The following is a 21,687-nucleotide window of genomic DNA, read 5'->3' on the forward strand; positions in this document are numbered from 1 at the left end:
ATATATTTGTTGTTGTTAAGTACCGTGGAGTCGGTTCCGACTCATAGTGACCCTGCACAGGGTTTCCGAGGCTGTAAATCTTTACGGGAGCAGAAAACCTCATCGGTATCCTTCGGAAAAGCTGGCAGTTTCGAACTCCCGACCTTGAGGTTAGCAGCCCGATTCGTAACCACTACGCTGCCAGAGTTATTTAATTTTATTTGATTATGTTGTTGCTTAAATTCTGACCTAACTGTGAAAAAACTATTTACTTTGATTTTGCCTGATCACTGCAGTGCAGTGAATTACTTCATATTGCTTTTCTGCCCATAGCCTATTAACTCCCACCAAACAACATTTTTGCTTTGCTGGGCCTGGGTATCAGAAGGTACTGAGAGTATGGTATGATTCCTTTGTGAATGATTGTCAACAGAGTTAATCGTGATTGTAAAAACTTGGGAACTCTAGTGTATAAAATGAACCATTTCAGAAAGAGTAAGGGGGTATCTCCTACTTACAAAGAAGAGACAATCCCTGTACATTGACCCTCCATGACCCAGGGACAGAAACTTGTGACACTGGAGAAATGGCAGAGGAGCAGTAACAGCAGAACCAAGAGCCAGAGTATAAGGCAAAGCAGCTGACTTCCCAACTCAAGGATCAAGTAAAACGGAGTGATTTGGGGCAGGAAGCTTGCTTGTAGGAGTGGGCTGCCTCCAGGCACTTAACTGGGGGAGGTTATCCAATGAGCTAGAGCTGAGTGCTTTCAGGCTGTTTATCCTACAAAGCCACACCTGGACTCATTTCCTCCCAATCACTTTCTCACCCTAGTTCAAACCAGGAGTCAGGTGTAAACAGGCTCAGAACAATGAACCAATGATTGTCACTAAAGAAAGGAGGAGAGGGAAGGGGCAGTTCACCTTAGTCATGAGTTTTGCATTATCCAGAGAAGGAAGAAACGAAGTCTGTCCTGAGAAATAGGGAGGTCTAGGAGTACTGGCATGGCACTGTAGGGAAAGTACTGGAACACAAGTTTGGTTTGAACCTCAAGGTCAGCTGTTCAAACTCACTAGCCGCTCCTTGGAAATCCAATACAGGGTCACTGTGAGTCAAAACTGACTCTACAGCACTTAACAATAACAACACAGAGTCAAAGATAGAAAAGTTTTCTACTTTCTGCAGGCACTCACAGGCTAGCTTTATTGATTTGCTTGTGTTGGTTGGCACTGCTGGGTGTTTAATATATTCAACAAAAATAGATGAAAGTAAAAGCACACTTTAAAGACTTTCTAGATTTCTCATCTATGTTTCATGTGTAACACACTATATCTTTAATAATATTTTCATTTCTGGGATAAAGCATTTCCTAATTAAATTCACAATGTATATATTAAAATAACTGGGGGTGGCAAGTGTCTTGGAAAATGAAATAAAACGCAGAATGTGCTAGACAAACTGGAAAAAACAAATGCACACAAACTGTAAAATTCAAGTAGGATAAATATAGAGAAATTCATTTGGGGATGGGAAAAAAACCCTCCAAACATGCAAAGGCAAAGTGTAAAATGTCTAGCTTTTTAGACAGAGCTCAGATTGTTATACTGGACTGTATGTCTATCCCTACGTGATGGAATGAAGAAAGTAAACAGTGGTCAGAGCTCTTAGCAGAAGCAAGAGCAGGTTGTAGGGTCATTGTGGCCCTCCCTGACTCTACACACCAGCTGGCATTTTCTTACTATTGGGTTTTGTTGGAGGTTTCATGATAGTTTGAAGATAAATGAAGTAACGGTTCTCAACATTTAACACTCATAAGAATCACACGGAGGAATTGTTAAAATACAGACCACTGATTCCACCCCTAGGGTTTCTGATTTAGGTCCTCGGTAGGGCCAGGTAATTGGTATTTGTAATAAGTTTCCATCTCAACATATTAAAAGTTCAGAAGAGGACATGGAACATGGGCTACCATTGCTGAAATCAGAAGGATCTTGGCTTAAAGCAGAGAATACCAGAAAGATGTTGACTATTCAAAGGCATTTATCTATGTGGATCATAACAAATTATGAGTAACATCGCAAAGAATGGATATTCCAGAACACCTAATTGTGTTTATATGGAACCTGTACATGGACCAAGAGTTGTTCCAATAAAACTAGGGGATACTGCATGATATAGTTGCTATGATGCTGAACAGCTTTCAGGAAATCTTCCAGACTAAGAAGAACTAGGATGAAATGCCTAGAGCTTTACTTCCAAAGATCAGCCAAGAAAAATGCTGTAGACCACCACTCATCTGTCAGTTTGTCCTTCTGTGGTGGCTTGTATGTTGATGTGATGCTGGAAGCTATTTTAAATACTAGCAGGGTCACCCATAAAGGACAGGTTTAAATGGAGCCTCCAGAATAAGACAGACTGGGAAGGAGAGGCAGACTACTTCTGAATGTTTGTTGTTGTTGTTGTTAGGTGCCATCCACTCAGTACTTCATCCAACACAGATCTATTTGTTCTTTTGGCAGTCCATGGTACTTTCAATATTCTCCTCCAACACCACAACTCAAATGCATCAATTCTTTTATGGTCTTCCTTGTTCAACTTTCACATGCATATGAGGTTATTGAAAATATCATCACTTGAGTCAGGTCCTCAAGCTGACATCTTTGCTCTTCAACACTTTAAAGAGGTCTTGTGCAGCAGATTTACCTAATACAATACGTTGTTTGATTTCTTGACTGCTGCCTTCTTGGAGTGTTGATGGTTGATCTGAGAAGAATGAAGTCCTTGACAGCTTCAATCTTTTCTCCACTGAGAAGAATGTTATTGGTCCAGGGATGAGGATTTTTGTTTTCTTTACATTGATAAGCAATCCATACCAAAGGCTGTGGTCTTTGATCTTCCTCATTAAGTATTTTAAGTCCTCTTCACTTTCAGCAAGTAAAATTGTATCATCTGCGTATCGCAGGTTTTTAATGAGTCTTCCTTCAATCGTAATGCCACATTTTTATTCATAGAACCCAGCTTCTTGGATTATTTGCTCAGCATACAGGTTGAATAAATATGATGAAAGAATACAACCCTGGTGCACACCTTTCCTAATTTTAAACCATTTGGTGTTCCCTTGTTCTGTTTGAACAACTGCCTCTTGGTCTATGTGTAGGTTCCTCATGAGCACAATTAAGTTTTCTGGAATAGTTAGACTTTGCAATGTTGTCCATAGCTTGTCATGATCCACACAATCAAAAGTCTTTGTGTAGTCAATAAAGCACAGGTAAACATCTTTCTAATATTCTCTACTTTCAGCCAAGATCCATCGGACATCAGCAATGATATCCCTCATTCCACATCGTCTTCTAAATCCAGCTTGAACCTCTGGAAGTTCTCTGTCAATGTATAGTTGCAGCCATTTTTGTATTACCTTTAGTAAAACTTTACTCGCATGGGATATCAATGATATTTTGCAATGATTTCCACGTACCTTTGGGTCTCTTTTCTTTGGAATGGGCACAAATATGGATCTCTTACAATCATTTGATCAGATAATTGTCTTCCAAATTTCCTGGCATAGATGAGTGAGTGCCTCCAGTGCCACCTCACTTTTTTGAAAGCTTTCAATTTGTATTCCATCAATTTCTGGTCCCTTGTTCTTTGCCAATTCCTTCAATGTACCTTGGATTTCTTCCTTCAGTATCATTGGCTCTTGATCATATTCTACCTCTTGAAATGGTTGAACATCGAGTATTTCCTTTTGGTACAGTGACTCTGTGTATTCCTTACATCTTCTTTTGATGCTTTCTGCATCATTCAATAATTTGCCGAGAGAATCCTCACTAACACAAGTTGAGGCTTGAATTTTTTCTTCAGTTCCTTCAGCTTGAGAAATGCTGAGCGAGTCTTTCCCTTTTGATTTTCTAACTCCAAGACTTCATACATTTCATTATAATATTTGATTTTGTCTTCTCAAGCTGACTTTTCTGTTAAGCTCTTCTACCTCCTCATTTTTTCCATTAACTTTAGCATCTCTATGCTGGATAGCAAGTTTCAGAGTCTCTTCTGACATTCATTTTGGTCTTTTCCTTCTTTCTTTTCTTCTTAATGATCTTTGCTTTCTTCCTGTATGATGTTCTTTTTGTCATCTCACAACTCTTCTGGTTTTTGGTCTTTAGTGTCTAATGTATCAAATCTGTTCTTCAGACGATCTCTAACTTCAGGTGGGATATATTCAAGTCATATTTTGCCTCTTGTGGACTAGTTTTCATTTTCTTCAGCTTCAGTGCTTAGCCACTGTAAACCTTATATGTAGCAGCAAACCATTGTCAAATATAGTGCCAGAAGATGAGCCTCCCAGGTTGGAGGGCACTCACAGTACAAATGAGGAAGAGCTGCCTTCTCAAAGTAGATGAGACTATGATGATGTGAATGGATTAAAGCTTTTGGGACCTTCATTGCTGATGGGACACAATTCAAAATAAGGAGACACTACTGCAAACATCCATTAATCATCAAAACAGGGAATGTACAGAGTATGAATCTAGGAAAACTGGAAGTTGTCAAAAATGGAATGCATACAGATCAATATCATAGGTCATTAATGAACTGAAATGAATTGGTATAGACTATTTTAAAGCAGACAATCACATGATTTACTATGCCTGGAATGACAAATTGAAGTGGAATGGCGTCACATTCATCATCAAAAAGAATATTTTAAGATTTACTTCAAAGTATAATGCTATCTGTGATAGGGTACTCATATACTTATAAGGAAGACATGGAGACCTGTTGTAGCACTATAACATAACCAGTGAACTATAAGGTCAGTTTAAACCAAAAGGTAAGCAGTTCAAACCCAACAACCACTCTGCAGAAACCCTATACCGGGTTCCTATGAGTTGGAACTGACTAAATGACACTTAACAATGATAAGGAAGACCAGTTATTAACAACGATAAAGAAGACCAGTTAATATCACTACTATTCAAATTTATGTACCAGCCACTAAAGTCAATAATGATGAAATTGAAAAATTCTACCAATTTTTTTTGGTCTGAAATTGATTAAACATGCAACCAAGATGTATTAATAATTATTGGTGATTGGAATGTGAAGACTGGAAACAAAGAAGATGGATCAGTAGTTGGAAAATATGATCTTGGTGATAGAAATGATGCTGGAGATCATGTGATAGAATTTTGCAAAACCAATGACTTATTCATGATAAATACCTTTTATAACATCATAAAAGATGACTATATACTTGGAACTCACCATACAGAATACAGAGGAATCAAATTGATTACATCTTCAGGAAGAGATGGTAGAAAAGCTCCATATCATCAGCCAAAACAAGACCAAGTGCTGACTGTGGAACAGACCATCAATTGCTCATATGCAAGTTCGGGTTGAAACTGAAGAAAATTAAAACAAGTCCACGGGAGCCAAAATATGACCTTGAGTGTACCCTACCCGAATTTAGAGATCAACTCAAGTGCAGGCTTGATGCATTAGACATTAATGACTGAAGACCAGAAGAAATGTGGAATAACATCATACGGGAAGAAAACAAAAGGTCATTAAAAAGAACAGAAAGAAAGAAAAGACCAAAATGGAACTCAGAAGAGATGCTGAAACTTGATCTCTAATGTAGAGATGCTAAAGAGAATGGAGGAAATGAGGAAGTAAAAGAGCTGAGCAGAAATTCCAAAGGGCAGATTGAGAAGACAAAGTCAAATATTACAAGGAAATGTGTAAAGACCTGGAATAAAAAAAAACAAAAGGGAAGAACACACACAGCATTTCTCAAACTGAAAGAACTGAAGAAGAAACTCAAGCTTTGAATTGAATATTGAGGGATTTCATGGGTAAAATATTGAATGATGCAGAAAGCATCAAAAGAAGATGGAAGGTATACATAGAGTCACTGTACCAAAAAGAAATGGTCAATGGTCAACCATTTCAAGAGACAGCATATGATCAAGAACAGATGGCACTGAAGGAAGAAATCCAAGTCTCACTGAAGTCATTGGCAAAGAACTAGCTCCGGGAACTGATGGAATACAAATTGAAATCTTTCAACAAATGCTGATACAGCACTGGACGCACTCACTCATCTATGACAAGAAATTTAGAAGACACCTACCTGGCCAACTGACTGGAAGACTTTTATATTTGTGCCCATTCCAAAGAAAAGTGATCCAATGGAATGTGAAAATCAGTGAACAATATCATTAATATCACATGCAAGTAAAATTTTTCTGAAGATAATGAAAAAATGGTGGCAACAGTACATCAACAGGGAGCTGCCAGAAACACAAGCTGGATTCAAAAGAGGACATAGAATTATGGAAAATCATGCTGATATAAGATCTTTGCTGAAAGCAGATATCAGAAATATGTTTAGTTGTGCTTTATTGACTATGCAAAGGTTCTCAATTGTGTGGCTCTTGACAAGCTATGAATAACATTGAGAAGAATGGGTATTCTAGAACACTTAATAGTGCTGATGATGAACCAAGAGGAATTGGTTCTAACAGAAAGAGGGAATGCTGCAAGGTTTAAAGTTAGAAAAGGTGTGTGTCATAGCTGTATTCTTTTACCATACTTATTCACTCTATGTACTGAGTAAATAATTTGAGAAGTTGTATTATATGAAGAAAAGGGTGGCATCAGGATTAGAGGAAGACTCGTTAACCTGTGATATGCAGATGATACAGCCTTGCTTGCTGAAAGCAAAAAGAACAAAATACTTACTGATGAAGATCAAAGACTACAACCTTTAGTATGGATTGTACCTCAATGTAAATGAAACAAAAATCCTTACATCTGGACCAGGAAATAACATCGTGATAAATGGAGAAAAGATTGAAGTTGTCCAAGACTTCATTTTGCTTGGATGCACAATAAACACTCATGGAAGCAGCAGTCAAGAAATCAATTGACATGTTACATTAGAAAAATCTGCTGCAAAAGATCTCTTTACAGTGTCAAGAGCAAAGATGTCAGATTGAGGACTAAGGTGAACCTGACCCAATCCATGGTATTTTTAATAGCTTCATATGCATGTGAAAGTTGACAGCGAATAAAGGAAGACCATAACAGAATTGATACATTTGAGTTATGGTATTAGAGAAGAATTAAAAGCCCATGAACTTCCAGAGAAACAATCAACCCTGTGTTGGAAGAAGTACAGCCAAATGCTCCTCAGAAGCCAGGATGGTGAGACTTCATCTCTCATACTGTGGACATGTTATCAGATGGACTGACACAGTGACAATAACAATGGGCTCAAATGTAACAACAATTGTGAGGATGGTGCACTCTTTGGACTGTTTTGCATAGGATCTCTGTGAGTTGGAACAGACTCCAAGATCCCTAACAACAAACAACAAGATCCCAATGGTTCAAACTGCAACCAAACACAGTACCAGGTAACATTTCTTTGCATTGCGCCTAGGGTCGGTGTGAGTAAGGCTGACTGTACAGCAGCTAACAACAAGAAGAAAAGTGAAGGAATGTCAGTGGCCTCAAGGAAGAGAGATCACAGCAGCCTCATTGCTGCCAGGCACAGAGAGAATGTGAGGGAATGAGTAGTCTGAGGAGAAAAGGATTCAGTGGAGAGGCCAAAGCACACTAAGAGAAGGCCAATGGAATCATGAAACACACAGCACGCAACGGAAACACACAACAGGAGTTCAGCAGGGACAATTGGCAGGACAGGAGCTAGATTAGTGTAGAGCAGAAAACAGGGCATGAAGTGCATCTGAGACAATGAGGTGGGAGAATGTGGTGAGAGGAGAAGGTTGACTTCCAGAAAAGGGTTACTTCCAAGTAATCTTGGAAGTTCTTCTCCAGCTGCCTGTAGCACTAGTTTGGAACATTTGTTGTTGTGTTTAAGTGCCGTAGAGGTGGTTCTGACTCATAAGGACCCTTATAGGGCTTCTGAGGAGCAGCTGGTGGGTTTGAACAGGCACCTTATGGTTCAAATTGATCTGGTGGTCTAGTGCACTACACCAGGACTCTAATTTGGAGCATTGTTGTTTTTGTTAAGTGCTGTGAAGTTGGTTCTGCCTCATAGCGACCCTATATAGGGTTTCCATGGAGCAGGTGGTGACTTTGAACCACTGGCCATCTGGTTTAAACTGACCTCACAGTTCAGCACATTAACCTGCAGTGCCACACCAGGACTCCAATTTAGAATATACATACTAGCAAATGACAGAAGACACTGATTGCAAAGATACAGATGGGCCTGAGCCAGTTTTGGTAGTAGTGGCTCTGGGATGTTGGTGCCTTACCTAGACAATAAAAATACTACAATTCAGCAACCATTAAATTAGACACATGGGTTGGGTTTATCAGTGTGTGGGCAGAGATGAACCAGCCTGGTCCGGATCCAGGCAGAGGGGTAGATTGATAATGACAAATCAGCCTCACATAGATGAATAGAGTGCGGGGTTGTGGGTGGAGTGGAGAGCAGAGATGAGCCAGCAGTTCAGGGAGGCTTCATGAAGGAGGTCATGGAAGATCTGGATCCTGAAGGAAAAACCAGCAGTAGTTTGCCAGACAAAAAATGGCCAAGATCTGACAATGTTCAGAGGGCATGGGTTGTGAGTGGCCAGACTTGGTAAGGAGTGATCTGGTGAGACCAGAGATGGAAGATACTCCTGAATACAGGCTGGAAGGCTACGGGCCGTTTTGTATTTAGTTCAAGGATATACATTTCATCCACTTAGGAAACCCCCTTGTCTATGGAAATGCCTCATTTATGACCCATCCTGGATTTCTCCAAGTGGGAACCACTATTCAGACTAGAGATGGAAGGGAAGCTGATTTTCAAACAAGCAGTTAGACAATATATTTTTATACATGAAAAGAAAATGGATGAATTTGGATAACCATGTGGCATTTGACAGAACTAATGTTCACTGGCCTTCTGTTAGCCCCAAGATTAGTTTTGGAAGACAAATTGAGTGCCTTCATAGATGGTAATCTCTAAGCATTATAGCTATGGTATTTAATTTCTGAAAAATTCTAAAGTTACAATAGATATCCTTTCAAACACTTCTATCCTTTTAATGATACAACGCCACTTATTCTTGCTAGGATTTAGTCAGAGGAAGAATGAACATAAACAAAATTTATGAGCTCTTTCTGAGGAAATTGCTAATAAGGGAAAGAAAATTGGGGTTCTAGGACCACAGTGAGTTTGAGGGAAGTTTACCATAAGCCACAGAGGGAACAAAAGATACTTTTGAGGTCTACCAAATATTTTCATATTAAGCAGTTTTACTGATTGTTATGGGTTATTGATTTATTTGTTTTAGGTAAGCAGGGAGATCTTTCTCTTTTTAAAATTGAGTATTTTTCTGACTTTTATTTTCTTGCATTATTTACCGAACACCTCTGATGTGATATTGTGGAAGTTATATCTAGGGCTATAGGATCCTGATGAGGTTTTATTTTTTTCCTCTTTAAATAATATTTGTATCTCAGGTGGCAATTTTGCAGATTCTTTTCAATCTTTCATCATTAAAAAGATGAATCACCATTAAGACTAGCTGATACCAGTCGATTTTATTACAGCTCATTTACTTCGAGGTTGCTGTTGTAAATTGTCTTCAATTTAACTCCGACTCCTAGTGAACATAGACCTTAGGTACAACCAAACAAAACATTGCCCTGCCCAGTTCCACTGTCATGATCGTTGGTCTGTTTGAGTTCATTGTGTGACTACTGTGTCTTCCTGTCTTATGGAGGTTTCTTTCATTTTTGATGACCCTTTACTTTCTCAAACATGACATCCTTTTCTAGCAATCTGTCTTCCCTGATGACATGCCCAAAGGAACATCTAAGGAACATCCTGGTGGTATCTCTTCTAAGACTAGTTTCCTCCTTCTTTTGATAATTCATTGCTATATTAGGATCCAATTAATGCTGTTACTATTTTTATTAAATGACAACATTACCCTAGGTCATCTGGTAGGGACTTCCTTCTGATGCTGAATGAGGGAACGTTTTGCTCCCCTAATCTCACTTATTTTGCTGTTGGAACCATGCTTTTGTGAAATCAAGAACTTCTCATAAATCACACAAAGAAATGAATCGAGAAACTTATCTACCGTACAATAAAAATCCTCCATTTTTCACTTGCTGTCTATATTTTATTTCTTCTAAGTAAAGAATATTGCTTAAAGAAAAAAAAAAAGTTGAAGAGTAATATTTTTATACCTCTAGCCCTGATCTTTTTATTTTTTGGCTCTGGGAATTTGATGATCCACTATTCTCAGAATCACAGCTTTTATATAAGGAACTCCGACTGGCACATCTCTTGCCAATTTACACATCTTGTGAACTTTACTACATGTGCCGAGGGGTTTCAACTAGAGCTGATACTAAGAAATAAGATCATTAATCTGCTCTCACCACATTCCTTGATGTTTCTGACCACGTTTATCTTTAGTTCCTTTGATTTTTCTTGGTTTGGGATAGACCAGTGACATGGGCCTAGGATAAGAGGGTTGATCTTTTTGGTTCCTGCAGTGGCCTGGGAGTCAGGAAGGTTCTCATGTGACTTTTTCCAGCTAGACTCCTGGGTTCTCTTGGCATGCACAGCCATGAGAGATGTGTGCACATACACAGATGAGGGGTCCCCTATTTTCTGGGGTGTTTGCTGCAGCTGGTGTGAGTTGGAGCTGCAAGGTAGACTCCCTAGTGGCTGGCTTTTTCTCTTTAGTTGCTAGATCTCCAGTTCTTCAGTAAGGAGGATGGTGATGGGGGTATATAGGCAGGGAGCACATACTCCTCTGGTTATAATGAAGTTTCCTTCCAGGGACCAACAGGTGCTGGGGAAAACTTCTGGACTTATGGGAAGACTGGAAATAAATGAATGATATCCATTGTGGACAAGGCTGTGGAGTGGCACATGTTTGCCTCATAGTTCCCATTTCTTGGTTAGGCCCTGCTTCTGAATTAAAACTGCCCTCCCACCAACCTGGAGCAGTGGTTTTATGTAACAATCTGCCACCCATACAACCTTCTTATTTGAGGTGAGAGTGAGAGCCACTTGGTAATAAATATTAATGATTTCTAATTAATTCATCACCTTGCTAGCAACTTACAACTTGGCTTTGCAGACAGAAATAGCTTTCAGCAGACTGTACAAAAAGAGACGGTGTCCCCACGTTTTTTCCCTGAAATATCATTCTGAACAGATAAAACTAGTGTTTTAAAAGTCAATGTAGAAGCTGCAAGCTAAGCCCTAAAATGTTCAGTGGACTTCTGTGGACCCAGTTGGGGACCTGGTTGGCAAGCAGTGTGAGCAGACCTGGGGACTCTTGGGCCCAGAGTCAGTGGTGTGGCCACGGAGGACTCGAGAGGAGAGTGGAGCCACCCGCTGATGGGAAGAGAGGGTATGTGCACAGGAGCGCCCACACTTGCAAATGATACCCACGTGACCTGGACCGGATGACTGGATGATCGGAGCTCAACCAGGAGAAGAAAGAAGAGGGAAAAAAAAACAAACAGTGAGCTGATACAATCTGATGAACTTGACCTATACCTATGGACCAGCAACTCAAAAGAAGGAACAAATCCTTACAGCAAGAATCATTCCCACCCCCTCCACACACAGAGTGGACGGAGATGGGCAACTTGGACATTGAATACTCAAATGGGGAGGGGGAGACTACAAAGGCAAGAAGGGACTGGCTTACAAGCTTTCAAGAGGGAACCTAGTGCTAGGGAGCATGGAGGAAGGCAGAATCTCCAGTGGGTACAATTCAATCTGTCTGGGCGGAGCTGATGAAAAGAAATACAGATGGGTAACTCATGATGCTGTAGTGAATAATGCTTATGAGGACGGATTGTGAGGGTTGGAAATGCAAAGGTATACGTTTTGTAACAAGGAAGGGAGTGACTAACTCTCCAGGATAGGAGCGGAGGTCTCTGGGACCATCAACGAAAAGCCGAGAGCGGGACCCTACCCAGAGAGACAGAGATGCCTGAGATAGAGACAGAGACGACGACGTGGAGTGATGAAGCGGCTGGGGACTTTGGATCCAGAGAGGGAAAGGGATTGTGGGCCGAAAACTGGGGGTGTGTGGAGTTTAGGGGGTGGGTTTCTAGGATATACCCTTTGGTTGGTGGATGATGCATGGAGGGGATTGCAACCATTGCAATGAGATGATATACTATGGAATGAATGTAAAACTAAAGTTCTCTCATGTAAACCATCATATAATTCACAATAAAACATTAAAAAGAAAAAAAAAGTCAATGTAATGACTAATTGCAATTGTCGCAACTGTAAAGGTAGAAGTAGTGTAGCAAAAAGAGGTGAGTGGTTGATCTTACAGTCCCAGAGCAGAGGGCCCTGGGACCATCAAGGGAGAAGAGTGGGAGTGGAGTGTGGGGCCCTACTCAGAGAAGCGGCAGTGCCAGAGATGGAGGCAGAGATGATGATGTGGAGAGAAGGAATAGCTGAGGCTCTAGACTCATGGAGAGAGAGGGGCTGTGTGCTGGTGGCCAGGGGGCAGGGTGTGCCCTTTGGCTGTTTGAATGGTGGTGGTGGGGGGACAGGGTGTGCCCTTTGGATGTTTATATATTCCTGAGTGTTTTGGTGCACATCCCCCCCCCTGCAAAAACAAAACAAAACAAAACACACACACAGAGGGAATAGACACAATACTGTTGAATAATGAAGCATGCAGGGGATTGTAATCATTGCAATAAAAAGAACTGATGTTCCCCCATGTAAATTATCACTCAATTTACAATAAAAACTAAAAAAAGTCAATGTAAGAGATAATCTTGCTTTATTCTGAAAACCATTTAGAGAATCCAATGATCCAAAGTTGTTAAGTGCCATCAAGTTGGTTCTGACCCATAGCAGCCCTGTATAGGGTTTCCGAGGAGCGGTTGGTGAGTTTGAACTGCCGAACTTGCAGTTCAAACTGACCTTACAGTCCGGAGCATTATCCTGCCGTGCCACACCAGGTCTCCTAGAGAATCCAATGGAGACTTGTAAATATTAAAAAGAAACAAGCCAGTTGTGAAGAGGGGGGAAAAAGTCCTTAATAATATGTTTGACTCGTTGTAAGATAAGCACTTGACCTCAAGACCTCAAGATATGTTTGAACCACAAGGTCGGTGGTTCAAACTCACTGTGGTTCAAACTCACCAGCTACTCTTCAGGAACCCCATACAGGGTTGGTATGAGTCAGAATCAACTCGATGACACTTAACAACCTTGTTGCCAGGAGTCCATGAGGTGGTGCAAATGCTGAATATGTTTAGTTCCTAACTAAAAAATTGGAAGCTAGAATTCAAGAGATGCTTCCGAAGAAACGCCAGGTTATCGACTTCCATGGAAACCCCGGTGGAGTAGCGTTCTACCCTGACACACATGAGGTCTCTATGAGTCTGAGTTGACTTGACACAACTGGGTTTTCAGTTTGCACCACTTTCTGAGCTAAATTCAAGGTAGGAGAGGGTGGCTGAGATTCTTGCCTCCACAGGCTAGAAAACAGTGTCAGCGGTTTCGATTTAGTGCATCAGAGGCAGTGAGAAGGCCTCCGTGTCTGGCTGCTGCATTCAGACCTGACTCCGTATCTCTAGGTGTTGGATCCCTTGCTGGAGATGTCCTAGCAGGACACTGATTTATAATTATGACTTTTTTTTCGAGTGCTGTGTACCCACCCTCTAGCATAACACAATGTTGTTGTTGTGAAGTGTCATCGAGTTAGTTCTGACTCATAGCATCATGGATAGTGTTTCTGAGGAGCAGCTGGTGGGTTTGAACCACTGACCTTGTGGTTAGACGTCCAGTGCTTAGCACAACTCAGTAGAAGCACTCAATTAATACTGGAATGAAGTGGATCTTCACGGTGCTAATGAAATCCATGACACTTAGTGTCAATCCTTGTTCGAGCTCCCTTCATAGACTATAAGCCAATGAAGAGAATGCTTATGGTGTCTTTTGCCTACCCTCACAGTTTAGGTAGTTGGCACATGCCTGGCATTTGGTTGGTGTTCAGTGCACATTTCTATTAATCAGATTTTTATATTTATTGAACACTTGGGTGAATTTTCCAAGTTCAGGCTCTGAGTGTCAAGTACAGGCTGTTTTCATCATTGGATCCAAAGGCAAACAGAAGCAATGGCTGAGGTCCTGGAAGGATGCTTCTGCTTTGTTGCAGATGAATGATGAGAATGGTGCTTTCTCCTATATCTTTTTTTTTTCCACTCTTGTTTCCTAATCAATTGCCATTGAGTTGATTCTGACCCATAGTGACTTCATGTATGTCAAAGTAGAACTGTGTTCTGTAGGATTCTCCATGGCTGATTTTTCAAAAGATTACCAGATCTTTCTTTAAGGATGCTTCTGGGTGGACTCGAACCTCTCACTTTTTGGTTAACAATGAATGAGTTAAGCATTTGTACCACAGGGACTCCTTCCTTGCTTCCTGCTCTATGTTACATGCTTCCCCAAAACACATAAAGCCACATACTAGTTGGTCTTCACCTTTCCCCTCTACCATCTTTCTTTTCTTAGAACACCTTTCAACTTTACATCTGAGTCTTAGACTTGCTCAACTTTTACTTCTTAAACCCAGTTAATGGGACTACTTGTTTAAAAGTGTTGCAAATAGAGATGAGACAGGCTTTAAAATATTACAACAGAAAAATACAGGAATTGATGTTTTTCTACTGTGTTATGTGATTTTATTCCTGGAGTACTTGACCCTGTTGCTCAACTCCTACCTCTGTAAATTCTGTTTTCTTTTGGATGCTAGATCATCTCACTCCAGGGATTCTTCTCTTACTATGAGAGACGAAGTTTGGCCATCCTGGCCTCCAAGGAAGACTCTGGCTGCACTTCTTCCAACACAGATCTATTTGTTAGTTTGACCGCCCATGGCACTTTCAGTATTCTCCTCCAACACCATAACTCAAAAGCATCAATTCTTCTATGGTCTTCCTTATTCACTGTCCAGCTTTTGCATGCATATGAGGTTATTGAAAATACCATGGCTGGGTCAGGTACACCTTAGTCCTCAAGCTGACATCTTTGCTCTTCAACACTTTATAAAGTTCTTGTGCAGCAGAATTGCCTAATGCAATACGTTGTTTGATTTCTTGAATGCTACTTCCATTAGTGTTGACAGTTGATCCAAGAAGAGTGAAGTCTTTGACAACTTCAATCTTTTCTCCATTGATAAGAATGTTATTTATTTGTCCAGTGGTGAGGATGTTTGTTTTCTTTACATTGAGATGCAATCCATATCGAAGGCTGTGCTCTTTGATCTTCATCAGTAAATATTTTAAGTCCTCTTCACTTTCAGCAAGCAAGGAGCTCTGGTAGCATAGTGGTTACAAGTTGGGCTGCTAGCCTCAAGTTCGGCAGTTTGAAACTACCAGCTGTTCCGTGGGAGAAAGATGATGTTTTCTGCTCCCGTAAAGATTTACAGCCTCAGAAACTCTGTCTGTATAGGGTTGCTATGAGTCGGAACCAACTCCACGGCACTTAACCCCACCAACTCTTTAGTACACACTTAAAAAAAAAAATTTATTTTATTGTGTTTTTAGTGAACGTTTACAAGACAAATTTGTTTCCCATTTAACAAGTTCCGTGCATACTGTTCAATGAACCTGGGGGTACAGTGGGTTAAACTACTAACTGCAAGGTCAGTAGTTTAAATCCACCAACTGCTTTATGAGAAAAAGATGAGGCTGTGTAACTATAAAGATTCACAGCCTCGGAACCCCTATGGACTGGTTCTGATCTGCCTAATACGGCTGCTGTGAGTCAGATTCAACTGGATGGCACTTGGTATGGATATGTTGTTGTCATCGTTGTTGTTGTTAAGTGCTGTCGAGTCAGTTCCAACTCATAGTGACCCTGTATAGGGTTTCTGAGGAGCAGCTGGAGAGCTTGAATCGCCGACCTTGAAGTTCACACCAACTTTGCAGTCCAGCATGTTAACCTGCAGGGGACTTCAAAAGGTTTGTGGAACAGTTTTACTATCTATTCCATTTTTCCATGAACTTTTTGAAGTCCCCAAATCGTTCAGTAACATTTGGCTACATTTTTCACAATGTGCCAGCATTCTCATTATTCCCATTGTGGTAGTTCTGTGTCCATTGATCTAGCCTCCCTGCCCTCTTCCCCCCATCTTCTCATCTTTGCTCTAAGGTAATGCGGACCATTTGGTCTCATAAAGATGATTGTTTAAAGGAACATAGTATTTATGGGTGATATTATTTATTTTATGAACTAATCTGTTATTTGCCTGAAAGGTGGCCTCCCAGAATGGCTTTAGTTCCAAGTTTTAGGAGTGTCTCAGAGTGACTGTCTTGAGGGTTCCTGTAGTCTCTATTGATCCCGTAAGTTTGTCCTTTTGTAGGAATTTGAGGTGTGTTCTACCTTTTCTATCAATCAAGCCTGGATCTTCTTCTAGTGCGTTTTGTTGTTAACTGCTGTCAAGTCGATTCTGACTCCTAGTGACCTTGCGTAGGGTTTTCAGAGAGCAGCTGCCAGGTTTGAACTGCTAACCTTGTGGTTAGTAGTCCAATGCTTATCCTACTGTGCCACACTGAGACTTCTAGTATATACATTTATTAATAACTTGGTATTTTGCTTAAGTGGATTGTTTATGATTGATGCTTTATTACTTCAGTTTAATGTCCAGGCTGATGCAAGAGTTCTTTGATGGAAAAATAAAGCTGAGCATCTCACCCCCACTCTTTAAATCCTTCTTATAGATTACAGGGCTTCAGGGTAAACCATCCTCCTCACCATCAGCACTAACATCCTGACTGTATACATAAACACTAGGTACCAGGCACTATTCTAACACTGTGTATGTATATTAACTCAGTTAATCCTCACAACCATTCTGTAAGATAGGCATGGATGTATCTGGGGCACAAAGATGCCAAGTAACATGTTAGAGTTCGCACAGAGACCAGGTCTGGCTCTTTTAGCCTGGTAATGGAACCCTTCCGAGACTTTCCTTAGCCTTCCTATGTGCACTCATCACAGAGACTTTTTCCTGTCTCTGCAACACTCCGTCCTCTTTCACATTTCTCTGCCATTGCTCCGCTGTTCTAACTGCCTGAAATGATGCTAACCCATTCTTTACTTGGTTAATTCTTACCCATCAAGACTCAGCTGCTAAGCTATCTTCTCTTGTGAAGACTCCAAGGTTTCTGGACTGAGTTACTCTGATGGTTAATTTTGTGTGTCAATCTGACTAGGTTATGGTCAAACAGTAGTCTGAAGGTTGCTGTGAAAGTATTTATATGTGACTTTTCATTAAGACAATTATCCTTCATAATGTGCTTTTGCCATAAGAGCAAAAACTTAGGTCTACTGAGCAAAATGACTCTGCTGTAACATAGACAGCCTGTGGGCCTCCTAGTCTGTTGCCTGGCTCAAGGATTTGACACGTGTCATCTTCAATAATCATATGAGCCAATTCCTCAAAATAAATCTATTTCAATTGTTGTTGTTAGCTGCTGTTGAGTCAATTCTGACTCCCGGTGCCCCATATGCATTGAGCAGAAAGCTGTGTTCCCTGAGGGCTTTCAAGGCCGTGGTCTTTTGGAAGCAGATCTCCAGGTTGGGCTTCTGAAGCATCTGAATGTTTCAAACGGCCAGCTTTCTGGCTAATAGTGGAATATTTAACTGTGTCACCCAGGGACTCTGCTTCTCTCTCTATATGTACAAAGGTGCTTCAAAAAATTAGAAAAATGGAATTGAAAGGTAATGGAAAAATTCCATGAACTTTTTGAAGACTCCTTGTATATATTTTGCTTCATTTCTCTGGACATCCCTGACTACTAATACGATCTCTCCCACCTCTGTGCTTATACAAAACTGTGTGTACACACCTGCCCTGTTCTAGGACAGACAGTCTGTTTTATTGTATGAGAGAACTTGGTTTAAAAATCTGTATTCTACACAATGTCTTCCTGAAAATCATCTCTTTCTTTCCTTAGCACTTAGCAAGGGCTGCATTTACAACGGGTTATGTTTGTTGAATTAATCACTTAACTAGAAGTATCATGTGGCACCATGGGATAAGCACTTGACAAGTTCGGTTTGAACCGCAAAGTAGGTGGTTCAAACTCACCAGCTGCTCCTCGGAAATCCTATACAGTGTTGTTATGAGTCAGAACCAATTTAATGGTACATAACAACAAAAACAACAAACGATGTGGTGCCATAGGATAAGCACTCAAACTCAAGGTCAGTTTGAACCATAAGGTTGGCAGTTCAAACTCACCAGCTGCTCCTCAGAAACCCTATGCAGGGTCACTATGAGTCGGAACTGACTTGACGGCATTTAACACCACTACCACTATATGGTCTGGGACCACATCTTTTTTGTTTTAGTGCTTTGTGCCTTGTTGTTGTTGTTAAATACTGTGCTGTGGTTTCTGACTCATAGAGACCCTGCACAGGGTTTCCGAGGCTGTAAATCTTTATGGGAGCAGAAAGCCTCATCTTTCTCCAGCAGAACAACCGACCTTGAGGTTAGCAGCCTGATTAGTAACCACTACACTACCAGAGCTCCTTGCTTTGTGCCTAGCCTCTAGCATAACACAAAGGGAAGTACTGGATTGATATTTGAATGACAAAATGAGCTAGGTTGTTAGGGTGTTAGAGAAAGTCAACCACACAGACGAAATTCCTGTTGTTCATTCTTTAACGTATAAGCAGCAATCTTGGCAGCATCAACTTACAATCTGCTGGTATTTAATACTTTTTTCCCCTATTATTTAGGTGGAAGACAGACATAAGTGTTCTTGGTTTCTTCTTGATCCCCCTAGAAAAATCATCTGAAAATCAAGTGTTATGAAAGTAAATACAGAGAACACACCCATATTGAATTTTGAGCCACTGCCTCTGTTTACACTGTAATATATTCTTATTTTTAGATTTGAGAGCCATTTACTGATCAACTATACTCACTAAGAATGGAAATAAAGCTACTTGCCTGTTTCAAAAAAAGTATTGTTAGGTTAGGATTAGTGGGTATTGTCATTCAGAAGTGACTCTTCATTGCTGGAGACCAGCTGGAGGAAGGGAAACCAGTAGAGATGCTCCTTTACATGGGGTCATTACCTGCTGGCCGGGCTTGATGGGGGAGAGAGTGATGCCCTGGGTGTTGATCACTGGCAGGATCTGATTGCCGATGACCGTGGCGATGATCTGGCCCTGGGCGTTTGTCAGGAGCTGTGGGGTGATTGGCTGCACCTGAAGGCCCTGAGTGCCAGTTGCTGCTTGGCCCGATGGCCCTGGACTAGGCATCAGTGGGATGGTTCCAATAATCTGCAAGAGACAGGCCAGAGGTAAGGAGACAGCCCTGCGCTGGTGTGCATGTGTGTGAAGACCCTCTGTGCCCCGTTTCTGGTGGTGCTACCCGAAGCTGATGGGAATCTGCCAGTGGGGTTGGAGATGTGGGTGTGGGGGAGTGCATATGAAGAAGAGATAAGGACACATGGTCTGCGTTCAAGTGAGGGATGGGAAAACAGCTGTAAGAAACGGAACACATCACTGCTAATTGCAGAGACAGGTGGTTTCTGTGAGGGGCACATAGACATCTCCTTTTTCTCAGAACCGGAGGAAAACTCCTCCAGGCAGTTACCGTGAGCCACCTGCCTTCCCCTCCGGCTTTTCTCATAAGGAACTCCACTACCTTTATTCCACCCACTTGTCATCTCCTCTGCTTGACTCGTGCCTCCATTCCTTCCCGAACACCGTGCTCTCTCTCAAACTCAGGAATCAACTCTCCTGGCTGGCTCTCCCTGACAGCCCCAACAGGATTCCCAGAAAACCAGTTGCCTTGGAGTTGCTTCTAACTCATGGGAACCCCCTGAGTGTCAGAATAGAATGTGTCCATGTTGTTCTCAGTGGCTGATTTTTTGCAAGCAGGCTGCCAGCCCTTTCCACTGCATCACCTCTGGTTACATTCAAACTTCTAACCTTCTGAGTAGCATGTTATCATTTGCATCACCAGCAGGGACTCCATGGCAGGATTAGGGTCCTGTCACAGGACAGGCATCTTTGTGGTGCTGAGTCTGGACTACAGTCACAGAGATGAGATTCCATGCCCAGCTGTGCCACCTACTTGCTCTGCAACATTTGTTAAGGAACTCAAGTTTTCTGAAGGCCTGGGCAGAATTAGAATTATAAACAAATCTTTCAAATACTTCAAATAGAGGTGAAATAACTACTGAGGGCCGAAACCTGGGGGTGGGGGTGGGGTGGGGGCACGGTGGGGAGGTCAGTTTTAAATGATGTGGTGCTGAGTCTGGACTACAGTCACAGAGATGAGATTCCATGCCCAGCTGTGCCACCTACTTGCTCTGCAACATTTGTTAAGGAACTCAAGTTTTCTGAAGGCCTGGGCAGAATTAGAATTATAAACAAATCTTTCAAATACTTCAAATAGAGGTGAAATAACTACTGAGGGCTGAAACCTGGGGGTGGGGGTGGGGTGGGGGCACGGTGGGGAGGTCAGTTTTAAATGATGTGTTTAAAACTAAGGCCTAAAGTTTAGTGACTCAGGTGACAATATGGGTCCCGTAGTGCTCAGTAGCCGCTGAGGTCAGTGGCTCAAATGGTGACGCACTCAGCTCCTAACCAAGAGGTTGTCAGTTCAAGTACACTCAGAGGCTCCTTGGAAGAAAGTTCTGGTGATCTGTTTTCAAAAGGTCACAGTTTTGTAAACCCTATGGAGCACAGTTCTACTCTGAAACGCATGGGGATTATCATGAGTCAGAGTGATGACTGGTTTTAGCCTCTGGTCTTAATGGGTGGATTGTGTGGACGGATGGTCAATAGGAGAGAACTGGTTGGATCTAATGACTGTGCTAAAGAGAAAGGGAACATGATCAGGGTAGCAAATCTCCAAGGTGTCTCTCACGTATGGAAACAGAGACCAATTTTACATGTATTGTCAGGGACAAACAATCTATTTGCTATTTACATGCCATTGAATTGGTTCTGACTTATAGCCACCCTGTTTAGGGTTTCCAAGGAGTGGTTGGTGAGTTTTAATCACCAATCTTGTGGTTCAACCCGACCTCACGGTCCAGTGCTTTATCCCACAGTGCCACACCAGGAGTCCAAACAATCTATGTTGTTGTTAGGTGCCATCGAGTTAGTACTGACTCACAGCGAGCGACCTTACGCACAGCAGAATGAAACACTGTCTGATCCTGGGCCAACCTCACTACTGTTGTCACACTTGAGCCCATTGATGCTGCCACTCTGCCAATCCATCTTGCTGGGGGTCTTCCTCTTTTTCTCTGACTCTCCATCTATAGGACACTAAAATATGTTCTATATTTCCAGTCGTATGGAGTCTTGTAATGGAAAGTCATAGAACTTGCTGTGTGATGCTTATTCCCCACTGCACACTGTAGCTTCACTTGGCTTTTGACTTTAAGGGCAGCCTCCTAGACATGCATTGAGGTAACAGAGCCCAGGGGCCACCAAGGCCTATTAATAATAATACCTCAGCAAGTGTTTTTACTTACAAGGTTTGATTTTACTTGATTTTCTGAAATCAACTGCACCAAGTAGGTATTAGTTGAACCTCCAATTAAAAGACAGGAAAATGGGGGCTCAGGAAGGGTAAGTGACTGTTCAGCCTAGCCTGTAAGCTGGAACTAAGGAGTCCCAGTAGTAGAATGAAGCGCTCA

The 21,687-nt window shown here is 41.5% G+C and overlaps 1 protein-coding gene across 2 annotated transcripts in view; it reads right to left on the reverse strand.

The window, feature by feature from the left end:
• The window catches only part of POU6F2 (POU class 6 homeobox 2), a 587,859-nt gene that overhangs the window by 23,249 nt on the left and 542,923 nt on the right, over positions 1–21,687 (reverse strand). For both annotated transcript variants that reach the window (XM_006832118.1, XM_006832117.1), the window contains exon 6: positions 19,103–19,309. In XM_006832118.1, coding sequence (XP_006832181.1) covers positions 19,103–19,309 — 207 coding nt within the window. The remainder of the gene's footprint in view (positions 1–19,102; positions 19,310–21,687) is intronic.

Source organism: Chrysochloris asiatica, unplaced genomic scaffold, assembly GCF_000296735.1.
Source record: "Chrysochloris asiatica unplaced genomic scaffold, ChrAsi1.0 scaffold00006, whole genome shotgun sequence".
Lineage (NCBI taxonomy): Eukaryota > Metazoa > Chordata > Mammalia > Afrosoricida > Chrysochloridae > Chrysochloris > Chrysochloris asiatica.